This window comes from Perissodus microlepis, chromosome 10 (assembly GCF_051167445.1).
Source record: "Perissodus microlepis isolate ML-2025 ecotype Zambia chromosome 10, ASM5116744v1, whole genome shotgun sequence".
Lineage (NCBI taxonomy): Eukaryota > Metazoa > Chordata > Actinopteri > Cichliformes > Cichlidae > Perissodus > Perissodus microlepis.
In genome coordinates this window covers 11271301-11293008 of record NC_140470.1, presented here as the reverse complement: position 1 = coordinate 11293008, position 21708 = coordinate 11271301, and the positions used below count along the sequence as shown (strand labels likewise).

The 21708-nt window shown below is 41.9% G+C and overlaps 1 protein-coding gene across 2 annotated transcripts; it reads right to left on the bottom strand.

The window, feature by feature from the left end:
* Positions 1-869: 869 nt before the first annotated feature.
* On the bottom strand, positions 870-18638 carry LOC146378852 (gap junction delta-2 protein-like). Of its 2 annotated transcripts, XM_084941945.1 has the most exons (3): positions 16944-18638; positions 15246-15302; positions 870-3247 (listed from the first exon to the last, which is right to left on the bottom strand). In XM_084941945.1, exons 1-3 carry the CDS (start codon positions 17012-17014, stop codon positions 2383-2385), a joined length of 993 nt encoding a protein of 330 aa, XP_084798071.1. In that variant the 5' UTR covers positions 17015-18638; the 3' UTR covers positions 870-2382. The 2 variants fall into 2 exon arrangements, with proteins under 2 accessions (XP_084798071.1, XP_084798072.1); XM_084941946.1 differs by lacking the exon at positions 15246-15302 and having other exon boundaries at positions 16944-18636.
* Between the last annotated feature and the right edge of the window lie 3070 nt (positions 18639-21708).

Below are 21708 nucleotides of genomic sequence, written 5' to 3'. Positions count from 1 at the left end.
GTTTCCATGACCGAGCAGCTCCTGTAGGTGTAGCCGGTGTTCTGACAAAACATCCTACTTTGTCAAAACATCCTACCGTAGCGTAAATTTATAGTCATGTCTATCAATCCGTGCTACCTTATTAGAATATACTACCTTATGTGGTTTATGCCTCCATCGTACATATCTATAGGTATGACTTTCTGATAGGCAAATCACACTTATCAAAACGTGCTAACAATGGAGCGTGGTGTCCACCAACTGCAGGAGGACTAAAATTAATTGACAGGGTTTACGCTGTATGCCAGTTTACAGACATTTAGAAGTACTAAATCAAGACTTGAAATATGACTTCAATTGAGACTCCAAATTGCAGTATTTTTGAAAAAAAAACAAAAAAAAACGCAACTTAGCTTGAAAAGTTAACAAATTGACAACAGCTTACGGAAAACAAGTATCAACTGTAATAAAGAAGTAAAACATATAATACTAACCATTTTTCACACGCACAAGATCGGGGTAGGATCAAATAATAGGCGTGTACTATTAACACCAAAAACATGGGCGTTTTGAGTTGTGCGCATGCGCAGTAACAACATCTAGGACAACTTGATAGGTAGGGTGTTTTGTCAGAACACCGGCCCTGTACTTTTGTCCATATATTTTAAATGAAGACTTTTGAAACTCACCATTCTTTAAGCTTGAACCTACACTGCACCGCATTAGCAGTAGTAATAGCAGTAAACATATGCTGATGTAGTGTTGTAGTGAAATTCCTTTTTGCATGGTGTACCTGCATGACTGTTATCAGCTAACACCACACAACGAAAGTAGAAAGGCAACAGTGCATAGTAATTATCACATCTTTGTTAAACAAAGCACAGCCAAAATCACTGCATAATGATTTATTCACATATTTTTTGTCACATACTATATATTATTATTATTATTGTTATTGCTGCAGTTGTGGCGCCTTTCAGGTATTTGCTTTCATTATTCCCATAACGAGATTCTATGCTCATATCTCTTTATAGTTTTCATCTTCATGCATGCTGAATATTACATTTCACAGGAGCAGGATGCAAATAAATTAAACAGTCTCTTTTTTAAAGTTACATCTCATAATCTATCCATTCTAATAATACTTCAGTTACATGCCTTTTTCAGAGTCCATAGAGGGAAGTCACTTCTTGGAACATACAGTCTCCATCAGAGGGTAAAGGCATTACAAAGAGCACATTATTAATACATCTCATTAAAGCTGGCAATCTATGATTAATTTTCATAACCAACCTAGCCCCTATTCCCCCACCCAAGTACAGCTTATCTCTACCGCATAGTGAAAACACTAAGTGTAATTATAACATTTCATCTATGTACAGTAACTTTGAAATATGGCACCAAATCAGCTTGTGAAAAAAAGCTTGAGGTTACATGTTAAAATATTTGTGACTACAATACTTTTCCTGTTTAAAGTGTGTAATTCCATTCATAAGCTTTCAACAGCAATAACATTTTACAAGCCAAAGTGCAAACACTGGCACACTTTTCTTGATTTTTTTTCTTTTTTTTGTGTGAACGTAAACAGTGCCTTGCAGGCACCGGGCGCATTGTGGTGCATTGACACAGTGTTGGAAAGTAATCTACCTCATCTTCAGTGCACCCTGTGTCCTATTTTGAGCAGAAGCTCTCAGGTGATGTGAGTCTGCAGTCTGTTTGGCACCTAATGCGGTGAAGAATATGGAGATTTGTGAGAAATTTTAGGAAAAGAGTCTGATACAATAAATGATGTGTTCCAGTTTACTAAACATTTTAGTGCTGATCATTTTGTGTTGTTCAAAAGGTGCTTGTTTGTCCACTGTGTGGTCTTAACAGCGTGGACATTATTTTTCTCTCAGTAGCTCAGATTAGTTTAGCATTCAATTATCCTGACTTGAGTCAGAGATTGGCTTTTTTTCCCCACACACATGCGTATGCATGCACGCGCTTAAGCTCTTGCATATGCACACATAATTGAAAAATGAGAGGATTTCTAAGCTACAGCAAAAGCAAATAATGAAGAACTTCAGATAATTCAACCTCACACAACCTTTAAACCTACAGTCTATTAATATTATTTGTAATTGCTCAGTTTTGTCAGTTGGGTTCTGTGAAGGCACCTAGTGTCACCTAGGCAGAGCAGAGCTCTCAATGTTACAGCAACACAGTTACCTTTTTAGTTTCAAAGTGTCAAAAACTACTTGGTGAAGTAATGGTTCATCGTCACTACACAGAGTCCATCTGTGCTCCTGAATAATAATGCAGTTGTCAGTTTTGTGCCTACTGATGGGTGGTCTGCGGCCAGGGAAAAGCTCTTCTCCAATATTTAAAAGGTCTTTGAGCCCCCAGGCAGAGAAGCCTCTGTCAGACGTAGGCTGACTCACTAGACTGGGTCCTGCCCAGGTTTGGGGCTTGGGACATGTGTGAAACATCCTTCTTGCGCACTTCACAGATGGACTTTCTCCGGGCCTGCACCCCTCTGATGGCCGTTTTTATCTTCCTCCAGCCAAGGTGGTTGAGCTCTGCCAGGTTAAGTAGCACACATATGCCACTAACTGCAAACATAAAGACCAAAAACACAGTCTTTTCTGTGGGACGGGACACGTAACACTCCACCTCCTTCACGCATGGGTAGCGATCGCACTCAAACATCCCCGGCACGTTGAAGCCGTACAGGAAATACTGGCCCGCCAAGAAGCCGATCTCTAGCGCATTGCGGAACACAACCTGGATGACGTAGAAACGGGAGATGCCTTCTTGCCGTCGCACTTTAGAGCTCTTGTGAGTTGGAGGGAGTCCCCGGGGTCCGTTAGGGATCTCCTTGACCTCCAAGCAGTCATGATCCTCCTTACTACTGTCGGGGTGCACCAGGATGCCGTTGATGTTTCGGGCATGAAGCTTACGAGAGTGGTGGTCATGGTGGCGACCGTGGTGGCCATGACCATGGTGATCCATGTAAGGATGCAACAGAGAGTAGCTTCGATCACGTGCTTTGGCTGACTGATGGACAGAATAGGTGATGAAGCACAGGCTTGGCGTGCACACCAGGATTATCTGAAAAACCCAGTAGCGGATGTGCGAGATTGGGAATGCCTTGTCATAACAAGCCTGGTTGCAGCCGGGCTGCATGGTGTTACAAATGAACATGATTTGCTCGTCCTCATACACCTTCTCCCCCACTATGCCAACTATTAAGATACGGAAAATCACCACCACTGTCAGCAGGATCCTGCAGAGACAGAAGGAGAAAGGGCAGGAAGGGAAGGTGGTGAAACAGGAGAAAGACAGCATCAGTTAATGAGGAGCAAATCCACAAAGGAACATTATATGTGGGCATGACTGTATGAGTGAGTCGGTATAAAGTTAATGGTGAATAGGTGCTGTCGACAATAGTGGTTTTGATTTTTTTGAATATGCGTTTCTGAAAATTAAAGGGACAGTGACACTACATTCACTTTGCATGTGTGTGCGTGTGCACGCGTATTTGTGTGCTTGTACGCAGCTGCTGTGATAAACAATACCCTGGGATGATGGAGCTGTGCTCTAGATAGCATGCGCACCTCAGGTCACTAATCATAAGATAAAGATGATTTCACACTCATTTTCACTGCTGGACTGAAATGGAACTGAATGGCAACAGCTATAATAGACACCCAGTGATTTAAGAATCAGTCTCGCATGTTAGCATATTTCCCCTAGTGTTAATTAGCTTTTATCGAACATACCAAAATATCTCTGTTGCAAAGCAACTGAATAGTATATTGCTGTATAAATAACCTCCTTCTGTTTCATTGTTGACTCCCAAGTGAGGAAAGAAGCATGCACCATATTAAGGGGCAACAACTGTCACAGTTGCAAAGCTTTTAGATGTGTAGCTATTTAAAGAGCTCACATACAAAAGAACGAGTTGCCTCAACTATAGGGAGCTGCTCTCCCGAGGAGGTGGCATTTGCTAAAAACTGCATGGACTTCCCATTGAGCATCATTAGTGCTTTGCTGCAGTTATAGAAAGCTGTGTCCAGGGACCGGTGGATCTAGAGAGCAGTACAGCTGTTCTGTTATTTTCATGGTGTCGATCCAGTATGGGCACTGCGGAGGAGGACTCTGGCTTTAGGGCTGCAGTGTCAGCTCTTTCTAATGAGCGAGGAAAGCCTGCACATCATTGAGCTCCCTGGTATTTATGCCACAGCCGTGGATGTGAATGCTCCCTGTGTGGAAGAGCCAGTTGCTTAGCACACCCTTGTATCCAAGCACAAGAGGGGGCCACAGACGGGAAGTAAAGGGATAGAGATAGATGGGAGCTGGCCCTGAAGTGAAAGGCAGCTACGTAGGACAATAGCCAAAGTAATGGGATTTTGTCGTATTTTAAATATGCACGTGCATCCTAACTTGTTTGCTATAAAATGAGACTCCATACTTTGTCTTTTAATGAGGGCTCAAAATGCCTACCGACCTTCAGTGACCAGTAACCACAGCAACCTGCAGAGGATGGCTGTATAGACACCCAGTATGGAGGGAAAAAATAGCCTACAGTTGTTAGAAATATCCGACAAGTCAAAAAAATACATTTGTTTGAATGATGTGAAAGAGGAGGCAATTTGCTGAAGCCAAGGGAAAGACGGGTGGAGGTAAGAGGTACACCAGGGGAACATGCGTTAGCATGAAACAGACTTAAAATAGAGCAGTGCCTTGCTGCAGGACTATCGCTGCTCCACCTGCGAATGCATGCCTGTGTGTGTTTTTTTGTGCGAAGAAGACAGGCACGAGGACACAGACACAAAGAGGAAGAGTCAGCCATGTGTATGACTTGTGCAAAATGGCAAAGACTCACAGTCGCCTGTGCTCAGAGCAGCTGCCAGCGTGCACGCTACACTGACTTCCATCATGGTTAAAAATCCAGCAGAATAAAGCTCCCCCGCATCTTTGGACTTTCAGAAGTTCAAATCTGGTCCAGTGTGTCATTCACATTAAGACATCTGTCAACATCTGCTCCTTTGCGGTTAGCCTGATGTGTACGGGCTCACTAGTGGTTTGACAGCAGTCGATATGGCTGAATGAATGATATTGATGGTTCTCTGCACCACAGGAAGATTTGACGCATTCTGCTCACAGGGACGGAGATCTGTGGTCGACACAGCTCGTCTGTATGCAAATATTTGTTTAAAAGATTAAGGATATATGACTAACTCTAGGTCAGTGTCAGTGTGAGAATCTGCAGTGCTGGATGTTGATTTAAAACCATGCAAGAGGCTCAAGAGCAGCTTTTCTGCATTCTACCTTGATTTTCTAATCAAGGTAATAAAAGACAATGGCTGCTTCTCTGCTCAGTGATAATTACTATGTCATAATTACAATTTAATGCCACTGAATCTTCCTGCTGTCAACATCTGTGTGTAATGCCACAGACTCATGGGCAACATGTTTTTTAATGTTGAACTGAAATATTCTTAGTTCAGACTGTCCTCGGACTGAAGGTAAGAGGATTGAAGCTTTTTCTTCTTCTTAAAATGTCATGCATCGTGATTTCCGATGAGTGCGTCCACGTAGATGTACTGCAACGTGTAATATCAGTTCATCTCGACAAACTTTCCACTATGCTATCATGTGTTCATCATTGTAACAGCTTTTTTAGTCCAGATCTGTTAACAAACATTTTAAATAGTGCTCTCTACCAGTCTTTCATTACATCAACATAGGTCAGTATGTATTTGTCTGTAGTCACCACCATCTAAACGAAAAGACTGGGCTTTTTTTTTTTTACATAAATATAGAGGGATAAGGACTTTGTGATTGCAGTTTTCTTGTCCTCCTCAGAGTTTGTTCAATTTTAAAGTAAGAACATTCCAGTGTACCTATGGGCATTCCTTAGCGCAGCATTGCAGTCATTTAAAAATCCAGTCATTACTTCTGCTTTTTTTGTCATTACAAAAAATCCCAAGGTGTTCCCTGTATTGAGTGCTGTGTGTTTGTTTGTGTGTGGTGGTTTATGTGTTTGCTCTACTGCTGGATAACGGGATAATCAGCATGGGGCAGATTGCTGCATTAGCAGAAAGCAGCGCCCGAACGTTGTCTGCAAACATCAGTGCTTTAAGTCCTGCAGCATAACTAGCCAATACGGTAACTAGGAGAAGATTGGGACAGCCCAAAGGCCTGAACCTGCAGAATATTCAATAACAATCATGAATAATGAAAAAGGTGTCAGAAGTTTTAGTGTCTCAAACCCACGGGGCAGAATATTAAAATACTTGAAGAGTTGATTCATATAAGTGGGCATGAAAAAGATTCAGGCATTACGACATATCACAGCATGGTTCCTGTCACCAAAAGTTTCTTAAATGGCTGCTAAATTGTCTCCCACATCAGTCCCCACTCGTCACCTAATTTAGCATCCTGCTTCCCGGAGGACTCAGTTAAAGCTAAGACTAATCATTACATTTTAGAGACCTTCTAAATCCCTACCACTGTCCAGGAGATTTGATAAGATTTAGAAGTCAATCCTTCTGCGTCTGTGGATTGTGTTCACGTCTGGATCTTCTTTTTTAATATCTGCTTTCTTGGGCTTCATCACTGACAGCTGACATTTTCATAAAGCGCAGAGACAAACAGCAGCTCATGGGCATGTTAACGTTTATGTCTAGAGGGACAGAAATAGGAGGAAGTAAAGATAATGAGGTGGTATTTTGTTGCGTTAACCTTCAAAGTGATCCTCAGGCAGCTGATTGACCTGTAAGATTGTGTGTGCGGTGTAATGTTAGCTGCTCATCAGCTGGTGTGTCGGCTGGATATGCAAGCTCTGTCTTTCCCAGAGGCTTTAACACACACACACACACACACGTTCATTCATGCAGCAGCTGCTGTCGCCAGCCTCCAGGGAGAACAGAGGCCCACAAGCACAAATGCACCAGAAAACCTACACTTGCTTTCATACATAGATTGTGAATATAAGAAAGTAACTGTTAATATATGAAGGTGCACAGACTGGCCTCTGAAGCGCTGGATAAGTGCAGTTAGCTGTGAAGAAACCTGGATAAAAATATTCCTGCCACCCATACGCTCTCAATAATAAGCTCCAATGATTGCTGATGGCAGCACATAATGAATAAAGACCTTACCGGGCCTTGAAATTAGACAGCTTAATTATCAGAGTGCAGACATTTCTATCCACCCGCCCCTCATCACTGCTCCTCTCTTAAAGAGTTTTAATAGTTTAAGGTCTTGCCCACATATCCGGCAGATGTGCACGAATGCCTGAAGTGCAACTACGAGTCAGCGTGACGAATACGGTAATTTAAGCTAAACTTGAGCTGCGGTGGTTCTCTTACCCCTGCTGTCTTGAAATACGTTACTTAGAGTGTGAAACAGAAACGGTTTTAAAAAATCTGCCCAAGTTTAGCGACGTCAGACTCAAACCATAACAGCTTTTTCATCCTGCTAGTTTCCACTGTGCCACGACTCAGAGTCAACATGGGCAGAAATGTAATTATATCACTTGCTCATTCAACATCTCGGAGGGAAATGGCCTCCAGCTGTTTTGCAGGAATAACGGAGGAAACGGGAAAGTTAATTGGGGGACACTCTACAGGTATCTGTGCCAATTATACCTCAGCTAACAGACAACAGCGAGATCTCAATCTTCACAGCAAAACCATTACAGCTGCGCTTGAGAAAGATGCCTTAGAATGGTTTATGATGAGTATTTTTATTTTATGCCAAACTACTTCACGCCACTCAAAGAAAGCTGGGGGAAGAAATTCCTACACACAACGTTTCTGTTAACTCATCGCTTGGCCTAACCATGCACGATGATAATGCAGAGCACGCCAGATGCAGCTTTCCTCTATCCCGTTTGTCTTTATGTCATCTAAAATTACTCTTTCATCTCGACTCAAGCTAGCGAGGCAAACATTATGCAGAAGTGTTTCTATCTAAAATAACTTCAAAGATAAATAAATGGCATCAGCATTTCTTTGTGTATCCAGAACCAGCACGTTTGCTGATCACATCAATATACAATTTCAGAAGATTCCATTTATATGACATCTTGGCCTACAGTACAGTATTTGGCGTAATGATGGGATTTTACACACATCAGATCTCCCATTTTATTCCTGTAATACATTTTTGTACAGATGGCTGCCCCTCCCTGAGCCTGGTTCTGCTGGAGGTTTCTTCCTGTTAAAAGGGAGTTTTTCCTTCCCACTGCCGCCAAAGTGCTTGCTCATAGGGGGTCATATGATTGTTTTTACTCTTTATGTATTATTGTAGGGTCTACCTTACAATATAAAGCCCCTTGAGGCGATTTTAATGTTTTTATTTGGTGCTGTATAAATAAAATTGAATTAAATGGATATTGAATTGAAACAAATAAATAAATACACAAGGGCGACTTAATCTGGGCAAATGACTCAGCATCACTGTAATGGAAGTCTGGTTACTGAGGATGAAAGAGTTACAGGAGATATTTTTTATATATTTATTAATGAAATGCTTGATATTGACGAGAAAAGAGATGATTACAGGTTAGCGCAGCTAAGTTTACGCAGCTCTGAAGTTTCACACAAGTTTCTCCCAAACTAGATAACAAGTAGTCAAAGATATCCTTGATAAAAACAGGAAACATCACCGCGTCACCGAGCCTGACCTTTTCAGACCTACCCAAAATAGCAAGACTAGGAAATTGGACTCATACTTTAAATGGTATTTGTTCAGGACGTTGCATAAGACCCCTTTTTAATTTTGATAGTTCCCAGAATGCATCAGCTCTGCTCTGTCTCTCTAATATGTTTTAGTGCCAGAACCTTTAAGTCTTGCAGCAGACAAAAATCAGCTGCCTCATGTGGTTGCACTGTATGTTTGTCTTCAGAGGATATCTTCTTAAGCATATAAATCTGGTGCTGAAAAGTAACAAATTGTTAGAAGTTTTTGTCCCTAATATTTCAAACAGCACTCACAAGTTTTCCTAAAGTAGCATATTTAACCTTAATTCTTATGTAGGGGCTTTTCATCTGACTGTTTAATTGCGAAAAACACATAAAATCTTAGTAAATGTCTGGAATGGTTACTTTTTTATAAAAATATCTCCGCTGCTAAAATGTAGCCTCTACATAAGGTCAGTAAACAGAACCTTTGCTACTTGTCAGCGCTGGTTAGATTGTGTGTTGGGTTGCAAAGATTTAATTGTAAGGCTTTTAGTAAAATTGTATGTAGCAAGTTTCTCTGTAAAAAGTATTAATGGAGTTTTAGCCTCGTGGAAAGAGGTTGGAAAAGCACTTATGATATATAACTTGCTAGTTATAAAACCAGCGAACACAGATCTATATTAGTGGGAGTTTACAGCTGTAAAAGCTTCTAATCACAAGCTAATTACTAGAAGTTACTGAAAGACCATATAAACACTTTGTGAATTCAGATGCTTTGTTCATCACAACGTGTGAGCTTTTGTTCATTTAAACATTGGCTTAGAGTTGCATACAATAACCTGTCTATAATATTTGTGTTTGCATATGTTGGGGTGTGAAACAGCTTCCCGCCTCATGGCTTTTCTGGCAGATTATTTAAATTCTAATCAGTTGTCCTTTCTGAAAGTTAGAGCACACTAACATGATGGTTACTTTCCAAATCAAGTGGCTTACTATTGTAGAGTACTGTCATTATGTATCACAGTAAAATATGATTCAATCTGCACATTAATGAATGTCCCTAACTTCCTTCTAATGTGTGTATTAATTTCTTATTTCAACTGAGGGAAATGTATTTGTTATTAATGAGCCTCAAACTGCGTGTTTTCTTTCCTAAACCTGCAATGTGCCATTAAAGACAGTCAGACTCTAGTAACGTGGTTGGCTCCTGTAAATTGACTTCCCACAATATAACATGATAGCACCGTTCACCTGTGCAAGGTGAACGCTTATTTCATGTCTCTCCCACTCAGCCATGCCCGCGTCCTAACTCTGTCCATATTTTAAACCTTCACTAGCTGATGGCTAAGTTTGTGATTAGGCTAGTGGTGTGTGATACTGCAAACTTTGGTATCGAGCTGATGCCAGATCAATACAGGACCGATACTGCTGATACCAATACTGATACCGATACTTTGAACCTATAAAGACAGCATATGGAGGGGAGAGCAGTGGCGTCGTAATTTATGAGTTGAATCATCAACACATTTTAATGACTACTAATTAACTGTGAATTTTAATTTCCACAATAATTAGTTAACACAACGAAACGCGCCTTTCAGCTTTTCACCTTCTGTTGTTTAAACGTGCCATAGGCTGTGAATACAATAGATAACACAATTCAATGGGCTACTGAACTTAGGATAGAAATAAGGCATTGATGCTATCGTGCTTGCATAGATCTAATACCAATACAAGGGTTGGCATAGATAATATCAATATTGGGATTGATCTGTCCACCTGTAGAATAGGCTGCTTATTACTTTTTACTGATTTATTCTTTTTATTTTAGATTGGAGCTTTACATATTGTATCATAGTATCATAGATTTGTTAGGTTGTCGGTGTCAAACATTTCTAGTTAGACATCTTTGCCACCGGGATTTACCCAAGAGGAAGTTAAAGTTTGTCTTTATTTTAATTAGAACACTGCAAATAGTTTAAAAATCTCAGAGCAGCCCACATACATGCCTGCTTCACTTTCATCTTTTAAATCAGCCCTTGTTTTTGTTAAAGAAAAAGAAATAAGCATTAATAAGCATTAGTCATTACTTCGGTCTCTGGTGCACATTTTTCCTGGACTACATTTTTACCTTAAAAAACAACATCTTCACAATGCTTTCTTTAAGGAAGTTTGGGTGTTTAATAACAGGCTCACAATTCATAAAAGTTTAACAAAACCTGTCTGAAGCGAATCAGAAAATATCACTACATGTGGGAAGTCATTAAATATACATTTAGGCTATGCATAGGGGAAACATTACATGCCTGATAAAACTCTTACACACACCGCTGATGTGTTGCTGAAATGAATAATAGCCCGCGCTGAGTGAAAGCTGAGCTCAGCGCTAGTGGCAAACCGTGCAATCAATTTCATTCAACATCAGGGACTGCTGCACAAATAAACTAATGACAACTATAGATGTGCAGGAAAATGGTTTAATTTGAACGACAGTCCTGCTCCTTGGCGAACGATGATGGATTACTAATCCTTTCTAATGCTGCAATATGGACGCCGTTGTTTTGCTTTGCACCAAAACCTTCTCGGGTGGAATAAATCTTATCCAGGAAGACGGTTATCAATGAGACATGAAGTATATTCTGTCAGAAGAGGTGATGTCCTCAATTCACGCAGAGCATTCCTGCATCTCTGATTATTTTGGGAGAACTAGGGTGCCCTTCTCAAAGTAGGGTACCGCCTTCTTGTGGATATCCTGACCCATTTAGGAAAAGAACATGACCATGAAAACTGCAGGAGTGAACAACTTCGGGGCAAAGAGTGCATCTTGCTTTTAAAGCCAACAAACAAGAACGCAGATATGTTCGGTCACGTCAAACCTTTCCGGGCTGCCTGTCTAAGTGCAGGTTCTTCCAGCCATATAAACAGCACTGCAGAGCAACAAGGTGTATTTCATACACCACTTTGTTGCATTAAAAGGCTGGTCAACTCTGCATACATTTTTAATGAATGACTTGACATCAGTTGCAACGTGCAACAAGAGGCACGAAGCATTTATTAAGATTTTATGGTTTATACTGCTTAAGTGGGGAGTGATAGATGATGAATAATGGATCATTTAGAGCTTCATCACAGGGGAAAAAACAAATAAAGGGTAAATAGATGCAGAAATCTAAAAGTGCATAAATGAATAACAGCAAACAGCACTTTGTAAACTAATTCTTAATCTGATTGAAATGCAGTTTACAGAATGTAATCTATGGAAATGTACTTTTGTGGCTTTAACAGCATAGACAGTGACATTTGCATCTCAGAATCAACCTGAACATTTAAAAGAGCTGCTTCATGAACATTGCTGTCAACATTGTGTGCCGGGTCAGCCAGCAACTTCAGATGAAGGATCTCTGACACAGATTCCGAGCGATAAACCTCTGCAGAGGGAAAACTTTTCTTCCTCCCTCTGTCTCACCCCCACCCTCATCCATCCGTTGCAGCTTTTTTGTTCTGCCTCTACAGCGCCCATCATCTCCTCTCTATCCATCCTGTTACCTTTATTATTTTATCTTCCTTGGATCACTCTAGTGCTCCATTATCTCTGCCTCTTTTTTTTCCAGCTCATCTTTTGCGCTGACCTCACTACAGCATTGCAGTCAAGGAGAGGCAAGTTATATATCTCGCACCCAAAAGGCTTGATCTTCACATGGTCGGACGCATTTTTGTCACGGTAGACATCACAAACATTCACACCTGCGATCTGCAAATGGTTTGAGCACCACATGTGAAACACACACATACACACACACACAAACTGTATTACTGTATGTGAATATTAAACTGTTTATTGCCTGTAGTTGTGTGCTTTAAAATATATTGTAATGATGTGATTTTTGTATACAGATTAAGGACTGGGAAAAATGACGAGCCTAGGTGTTAGATGCATGCCCTCCACATTCAGTTTGCAGTATTATATGGACATGTAATTTATTTCTCTATCGCACCTACTTAAATACTTAATTTGTATGAGATTGTATAGACAAGAGGTGTTCATATGCTCGTCTGATCAGCAAGAATTACGAATAGGACAAAACAAAAAGTAAATTACTGCTGTAACATTTTTATTGTGAAGGCTGTAGATGTACAAAAAAAGAAATTATTGTTTTAATTGTAACCAGAAGTCAGTTAATATGCATAGAAAACAACCACAAACATTATCAAGGCTGCTAGTGTCATGTTTTACACAAATGTACACAAATAGAGCTGTGCCATTGGCATAAGAATAAAATAACAATTTAGTTTTCCTAATTTTGGAGCCTGAATGTTTAAGTTGGAGAGGATAGTGCTAACAAACATCACGTATTCAGTGCAGATTTTGTTATATCTTTATTAGGTACAGAAAATAGATACACAGGTCTGTGTGCTGACATCCATTCTTATCAGAAATGTCATTAATTTGTTACAATTAACAGACTAAGACTGACTATACTATCTAATGCAAAAGATTTCAGGGTTATCATAACTGTAAAACTGGTTTGGGATAGAGGTGGATTACTGCAGCCTTGACAATGATTTTCATTTCCATGTTATCATGAGTACAGTCATCGGTTATCCATGCACACATTGTACATTGTGCAGTTAGAAGTCAAGCTTATGAAAATTTCACAATACACAACATTAATAACTGAATGAGTCATAATACGCAAGGCACCTGTGGTTAGTCAGAGGCACAGAAGCAACTCTCAATTTGTCTGTCTCGATCAAAGACCATAATTAAGCTAACCTATGCCACAGTGTAGAGTTGGTCCGTTTCTATTTCAAACACTCTACTGTAATCCTGAGCTAATTATCTATCCTATGCCAGGGCATAGGTTAGCTTAAACCTACAATTAAGAAACAGCTTAATTGTAGCTCAAAAAGACAGTCTAAACATCTGAAAATGCTGTCGGTGTCTCACGGTGGATTTACATCCTCGTGTCGGCACTCAAAAAAAGATGACTGACATGCAACCGTGTTCCAAAGTTTGGATGCAGGGGAGACCTTTTATGTCGAAACGTCACTGTTCTGTGCTTTGGAACCGCATCCATTAAAACTGCAAGCGAACACATGCAAACGTTGTCAAAGTAACGACACACAGGCTGAACATCCTACTTGTGATGCCATCTACCAGTCGCTGCATGCCACACCCTGTGAAGTGCAGGACTTCACGACGCACAACAGTGCAACACTACATCACGGTTGTGTTCACGAGTGCAATGGACCACAGCCAACAACCATTGTTGGCTGTGGTCAGTGGTGCAACAGACTTGAACCTTTCAACCCATAGAGGTCAGTGCAACAATTTTGACTCCACACATAATTTAGTGTGGGGTTTGGCGTTAACAATCTAGGAGGCACCTTGACAGCACAAAACTGTGCCAGTGGTGAACAATTCTCCAACTTGCTGGTACATCCAGAAACATGATTCCTGTCTTTTAATTATTAAGTGTCACTGATTTCCTGACCATGCAGACACATGCTTAGGTTTAGGAGTCAAGGCATTTTTTGTTGTTGTTGTTTTTTGTCTTACTGCTGAGATAACCTAGGAATGTCTAATGTTTTCTTTTCCTTTCTATAGTTGAAAAGCAATATCACCACTTAAAAATGACTTGCTACAAGCTAGTCCACGGCCTCTCTGTCCAAGGTACTTGTGAGTTTTCCTGTACATCTTCAGATATCCTGCACACATGCTAACTAAAGGGACAAAATCGAAAGCGGCGTAGAGAAAATAAGAAGCTGTTCGGGGGCCTAAAACAAAAAATGCTAACAAATAATGTACAGAGTCTCAAAAACAAAGGTTTCTTGGCTTACATAGCAGATGGAAGAAAAATGGAGGAAACCCCGCCACTGGGAAGCAGATAATGTTACAGCTAATGCTCTAGGGTCAACTAAAGAGCCTTGTAGGACAAACACTCTGAGGAAAGCCAAACACACGGGGATCATTTACAAAGCATTTCACTGTATTCAGCAGAGTCGAACATAGCTGTGGATTTCATACTACTATATGATGGAGATGCCCTTTTTTCTTACTATCATTTAACTATCCAATGTCACGTGTCTTTGGACAGTTTGACACATAATAGAAAATAAATATAGTAAACGCTATCACATCTCACACAAAAAAGTGCCCTGTTCTAAACTGTACCACTCGATTTACTAAACACATCTTTGGTATTCAGGATACCCTTTATTAGTGTTCAGCCAGTGAAGTGCATGATCAACAAATAGCTCAAACTATGCATATAAGAAAAAACCAGTGCATCATGAGAATAGTCTTTATGACTTCTGAAAGAGGTAGCAGACAAATTGAGAGTTGCTTCTGTGCCTCTGAAAATCTGTAGGTGGCGTGAATCATCCAGAGATTAATTTTCAGCGTTCTTTGTACCCTGTGCTCACAGGATTTTACTGATTCAGCTTCCAGAACTGTTATTTTAAAGCTGCATTAAGTAATTTTTGACCACTAGGGGGCGGAAAGACTCCAAAACAAGTTCACAACAGTTAGCATCTAGCTTATCAAGATGTTATGGCTAACATGTTAGCAAACAGTTGCCTACTCACATATCCAGCAGAAACAGAGCAACACGGACATCCCTTCGGTCTCCTTTATCTGGCCACCTGTTGAATGTAATTCCAATATTCACTGGCGTTTTAGCCCTTGTTTGCTCTTCCAACTCATAATTTTTTTTTTTCATTTGCTAAATCTCCAACTTTGCTTACCAGTTCCTTCTGCTTTTTTTTACACAGGGCTTCGGTACCGGGAGCGACTGCCCACATTCATGTGAACCAGCATTGTTTTGGTTTTTCCACTTAAAGAAACCAAAACAACTAGCTGAAAGCTGTGTAGGGCTTCCAAGTGGGATATTGATTCTCAGTGCTACAACAGTACTCCCAAGCCATCAATGGGAGGGACTCACAAGACTGTGAGATTGCTTAATGCATCTTTAAATCAAGTCAGCGTCCAGGTTATTGTTCCATATGAGGACTGGACCAGATGAATTCGTTGGTTAATGCACTTTTAAAATATAAAAATTAGTTGACTGAAATTATTTGGTTGGAAGGAGGATCTCTGTCTTAGCTTCAAATTGCCGATCAGCTGAAATTTTGCTATAAATGTGTAGCTCACATCATCTCTGTTACTTTGACGGAGTTCCAGTGCCACTGGAGGATGTTGGCTTATTCACAGACAATGAACACATGAGCCATTTTGCAGTCCTTTAACTTACACGGGGCAAGAAACACACACACTCACACAAAAGACCACTGAAGCAAAAAGAAGTTTAGGCCATGTCCTTGTTGAGTTTGAGTTAATGAACACAGCAGGGCGATCACAGTCTTCAATGTTACTTTTTGTTTTTACCAAAGCAAAGCAGTTTTTAAATGGCCAACATATACATCCAGATTTCACAGGCTGAAGCATGTTGACTCTTCACTTTGCCAAATGAGCATCCAAGCGGGACATTTGGATTGTGTTCACTGGGTGGAAAATTCCACTTTTGCAATCAATTAATCACACAGAGATGATGTGGGGCACGCATGTGGGGCACGTATTTCACACCAATTTTACAGCAAGTCTCCGTGGCATGTCTCCACTGCTAATCAAACTAAAAGCTCGTCTGTTCAACTCTCCGCCACGAAACACTCTCACGCAAAATATAACGTCTGCTGGTCAAAACTAATTGGATTAACTTTTTTGTTTTTTTTAGGAAATAAAATCACTCAGAGTTCAGAGTCATTAACTCCCCCCTATGATTCTTCCTCCACACCTGCTTGCTCACCATCCTTTCATCTTCCGCACCTCTGCTCTCCTCTCCTCTCACTCCTACTCCCCTCTCCCCCTTCTGTCCTATTGGTCTGTGGCCAGCAGCATCAAGCATAATCTATCAATAGCTTGGCTATTAGCTAGTAAAAACATAGGAACCTCTCTGAATTAACCGTAATGCCTGCTGCTGACTATGTGCAATTAGGTTATGCCTTAACTAATAGTGGGTGTGGAGGATAAGAGTGAGGAGAGCAGGGAGGAAGAAAGGACGGGGAAGGCAGGGAGGACTGTGAGGGATAGTGGAACAGAGGAGAGCACTGGGACAAGCCTTGAGAAGGGTAGTCTCTGTACAGATGCCATCCACAGATCCATACAAAACAGCATGTAATGTGCAAAAAAAAAAGAAAGAAAGAAAAAAATCCCAGCTCATCAGTTGACATAAAACCGCGGACACAAAACCAGAAAACACCACCTTCCCACTTAAATCCATGTCTTACCTTCCGATCATAGTAGAGTGCTGCTGGACAGCCGCCTCCAGCAGCCTCTCCAAAATCGTCCACTCTCCCATGGCGATGAAGAGGGGGCAGAACGGTCAGAAGAAACAGGGCTTGGGGACCTGATCCCCCTTTCCTCCAGGGAATTCCTTCGCCTTGCTCTCAGGACCAGCAGAGAGTACAGTCAAACCACCCACCAACTCCCGTCACACCTCGGCTCCCTTTGACCTCTACACGTTGACCTGGCTGCTTATCAGTTCATCTCTGTGCACGTGAATGAATGAGTGTCTTCTGCTGGGCCTGTCCCGCTCTGCTCCTCTTCCAGGTGCTGAAGAGGTGCTGAGCTGATCGCCTCCCCACCACACACACACCACTCCCCCCACCTTCTCTCTCCCGTAGTTTCTCCCCCTCCCCTGTGCAGTGATGCTTGTCCTCCCCCTGCCGCACCACTCCGCTCTGCGCTACAGCATATGCTATAGCTCACTGAATGACAGCCATGATCACCCTCTGTTTTCCACTTGTCTCTGTTCTCCTTCCCCTCTCCTTCTTCTGTCCCTGCCTTTGTCCTCCACCTTACCCCCAGGGCACTCCTTGTACTTTAGCTGCACTCACTGCCATCGGTGCTCCCCTGCAATCGTCCTTGCATTGTGTAGAAGCTTTGCCTTTGCTGCACCCTTGCTACTCCAACCTAAACACACACACACAACACATACAGCTGATCCTCCTCGGCTCACCTCAGCAAACGGCACTGTAAACACACACACACACTTGCACTCGATGACAGCTTTGAATCCCACTCTCGCACTTCCTACTGAGGACTGCAGATCCACGCCAGCACACAAAGCTCCTTCCTGCTGAATGTCATTTCATGACTGGAGGAATGGTCGCTCCCACAGCTCTGAGTGCTACAAGGACCCATAAAAACCTGCATACACACACATGCACACACACGTGCGCGCTCAGAGACACACGCTCAAACACGCTGCCACCCAGCCCCTCAGTAATAAATCAGCTGCTTTGCTGCATCCAGTGAGGCTGAACCCAGTCAATGTGCTGCAGACCTGCTGTCCTGTGTTGTCCTGTGTTGTCCCTCTGGCTAAATTCAGCACAGTCCAACACCAAGAGTCATGTCTTGCAGGGATGAAAAGCTGTCCTGAGAAACCTATTTCTGGGCTCCATCATCTTGCACCCCCCCCCTCCCTCCCGCCTCTCTCCCTCCTGCTCTCCTTCACCTTCACTCTCTTCCTCCTTTTCCTCACGTTTGTTCTGCAGATCTGAGTCCTTCCAACTACCTCTGTCTCAGCGTTCGGTCCCCATCTCTGCTCTGTGCTCTCCCCTCTCTCCCTCTCTCTCTCTGTGTGTCTCAGCCTCGTTCATCGCTCTATCTCTGTCACACTGTGTGAGCATGCAACACCCCTCCTCCTCCTTTCATAGATCTGCTCTCTCTCATCCCTCCTTCTCGCCCTCCCTCCTTCTCTGCCTCCTCTTGTAAATGTGCTTGGATTGCTACTCTGATCTCTGCTTCGGTTATGCTTGCAAGAATGCCTCCCACTGTACTGCTGTGCCTGTTCCTGCCTGATGTTGCACAGAGAAGACGGAGTTGTGATCTAACTGTGCCTCCTGCCCTGTGTTCATTGCAGTCCTTTGTTCCAGTCTGGAAGCTCGACGGTGTTTCCCTTCACTTCAAATGCTCTCTTCCTGGTTCCCCCCCCCCTCTCATCATCTAACCTCATGATTCCAGGAGGAGGATTACAGGAGAATTGTAGCTCTGCTCCACCCCATCCCCCACATATCCCCTCCCTTTCTCTATCTTACTGTATTGGGGAATACAACACACCTATTTTACCCTGGCCTAACCTTCATACCCCTTTTTTCCGATTTCCCCTTTTCATCTTCTTTCTGTTCCTCATCAGTCTCTCCTCCATTAGAGCCCTTGCGTTCAGTCTCCCCCACGGGAGAGATGAGCACAGTGTTGTACTTTGGTGTGACATTGACATTAGATCAAGGTGGTGTGGGCATGTGATGGTCTCCATCCATTACGCACATGGATACAGTCAGATTCCTACACTAATGCACAAACATCCCCTATACACTCTCTTTATCTGAACAAGAGAAGAAAAAAGAAGAAAAAAATAAAGACTTTTTTTCCCCAAGATGGGAGTCATAGCAAGGTTTTCCCATCTAGAAGACTGAGTCAAGTTTTGCAGAAGTAAATGATGCAGTGGCCTGACATGAGACCAGCGCACCAGGATAAAGTCATGGCTTGGGGTGACAGCTTCGATTCTTTTGCACCATGCTTCCTTTTAGTCATGCTCCTTTGATTTTGGATTACACGCTTTTCAAGCTGACAGCTCATTTCTTGCAGAATAAGGTGCGTAACTTTGAGGAGCTTCGGGGGAAATTTGATAGCACCTCCTCAAATTCATGGTGCTGATGGATCTTTCACAAATGAGCAAAAGGCAGTGACGTGAGCACATTCAAAATGCACAACCTCTACAGAGGTCTACAGCGCAATCCGTCTTGCTGTGCGCGTGGAAACACACGTGCCGCATCCCTCTGTATGCTTATGCGTGAGAGATGGAGAATGACTGAGTGAGGGAGACCGGGAGCAATGGAGAATTTGTTAATTCAGCATCTTCAGTGGGAGGGGCGGGAATTTGGGGTCTTTCCCTGACCAAGGACATGTGGCGTAGGAGTGCTGTTAAGGGGAGAGAAAAGAGGGAGGGGAGAGGCAGCCGGCTCAAGTTGATGGCTCAAGTTTAATGAGGCGTGGGTCGCAACCAGAGCAGCTGAAGGGCTGGCATCAGACCGTCAGCTGCTCTGCAAAGAGACTTCAGAGCTGCATGGCACATGAATGAGAGCGGGGCGCAGGTGTGTCTTCTCTTCAGTGACTTAGAACAGCTGGCTCAAGCAGGCATGAACTCACATACTGTACCCATACACTAATAATGCATTGCCTTTTATACTTAAAACCCCTAAAATGTAAATGTAATCCAGGCTAGTGAACAGTAGGGTGAAGCCAGTTTCCTCTGGTTAATTAATAGTTGAAGAAAACACTTGCATCTGTAGGGTTCTGACATTTTAGTTTATTTTCTGTTTCAGCTCATCTTTATCTCATCAGGATGGACATGTCCACACAAATAATACATGCCCTTACACAGCACATGTATCTTTAATAGGAATTATGTAAGAATTAAATTACCCTAACAACAAGGATGCTGGAATGACAAAATATTGAGACCAAATGTGGTTATCAGTCAGTGGGAGATTATAAGTATCTTGATTTGGTATTTAAATGACTGCAGGTAAAAAAGCAGAGGTGTACTGTTCATACATGCTGTATATGAGAGTGGGTCATTTATAGAATTTATTAAAACACTAACAGAATTAAACAGGTAGACAGGTAGTCATTCATACATCCCTCTATCCATAATCACATGCTGTGTATGCTACCGTTGTGTATAGTGTATTATTTTACTTATATTATATTTGTTTGTATTTTATTTAGATTTTTAGATTTTTCTTCTGCTATCTGTACCTGAGCTGAGGTAACGCACAAATTTCCCTGCCGTGGGATCAATAAAGTCTTATCTTATCTTATCTTATCTTATCTGTCCTTGGGTGGAGTAAGTAAACCACCTTGTATGTTGCCTCGGGGCTTCATCCTTCAGGACAGCAGCTGTCTGATGAGCTGAAGGTCATGAGTAATCCAATAAAAGCTACACAGGGTCCTGTAAACATCACAGCCTGAAACCAATTTTTAAAAAGTGTCTGACATAATAGAACTAACAAGTCAGACATCCACTTTCACAGCTACAAACTGCTACCCTCAACTGTGATTTAATTTCCTTCACAAGGACTCTTAATGCCAGTTGGCTTGATGCTACATGGTTGCCAGCAAAACCTGGCATTAATAGAGGGAATATAAGGCTGAACATGTGCACATTGCAGTGAGGTTTAAAAATAGGCTGAACAAAAAGAATGCTATTCTTTCAGCACCAACAGGACTAATTAACACTGTCGAATGCTATATAGGAGTGTTACACAGTTTCTTTAAACAACGTTTATTCTACATTGAAAAAAAATGAAATAAAGTTTACCTAAAAACTCTGAGTAACAAAGAAAGAAATTCTAAAGAAAATTTTACTCACTACTGGGGACTGTTTTTAATAGAAATATTAATGTATTAGTGGCTGTTTTCTTCCTTAATCTTCTGCTTCTGAGGGATTTCATCATAAGTGCTGACCCCGTGTTTGCGTGGGTTCTCTCCAGGTACTCCGGCTTCCTCCCACAGTCCAAAGACATGCAGTTAGTGGGGATAGGTTAACTGGAAACTTTAAATTGCCCATAGGTGTGAATGTTAGTGCGAATGGTTGGCTGTGTGTCTGTGTTAGCCCTGCGACAGACTGGCGACCTGTCCAGGGTGTACCCTGCCTCTTGCCCTGAGACAGCTGGGATAGCCCCCCCCTCCCACCTCCGCGACCCTGAACAGGATAAGCGAATGAATGAATGGATGGATGGATGGATGGATGGATGGATGGATGTTAAAAAAAATCTTTCCATGTAATTTAACCATCGGTAAAAGTCACCGTCTAATCTTTAAACATTATTGGGATTCCCATTAAAGTTGCTTAGTAGTGAAATCTTACCTGTGATGAAAGTGCCCCCTCTAGTGGGCTTTAAAAAAGCCACACCGTGCCTTTTCCTTCTGTTCTTCTCTGTCCTTAGCACGGTATTTTTCCCCCTCATAATGCTTCCAACTTTGTGA

What these genes read in the sequence shown, in the direction of transcription:
- LOC146378852 (XM_084941945.1), bottom strand. Translation starts at nt 17,014, where the DNA reads ATGGGAGAGTGGACGATTTTGGAGAGGCTGCTGGAGGCGGCTGTCCAG. An exon ending in CACTCTACTATGATCGGAAG is followed by an intron (nt 15,303 to 16,943) that starts GTAAGACATGGA and finishes TACATTCAACAG; the next exon opens with GTGGCCAGATAAAGGAGACC. An exon ending in GCTCTGTTTCTGCTGGATAT is followed by an intron (nt 3,248 to 15,245) that starts GTGAGTAGGCAA and finishes CTGTCTCTGCAG; the next exon opens with GATCCTGCTGACAGTGGTGG.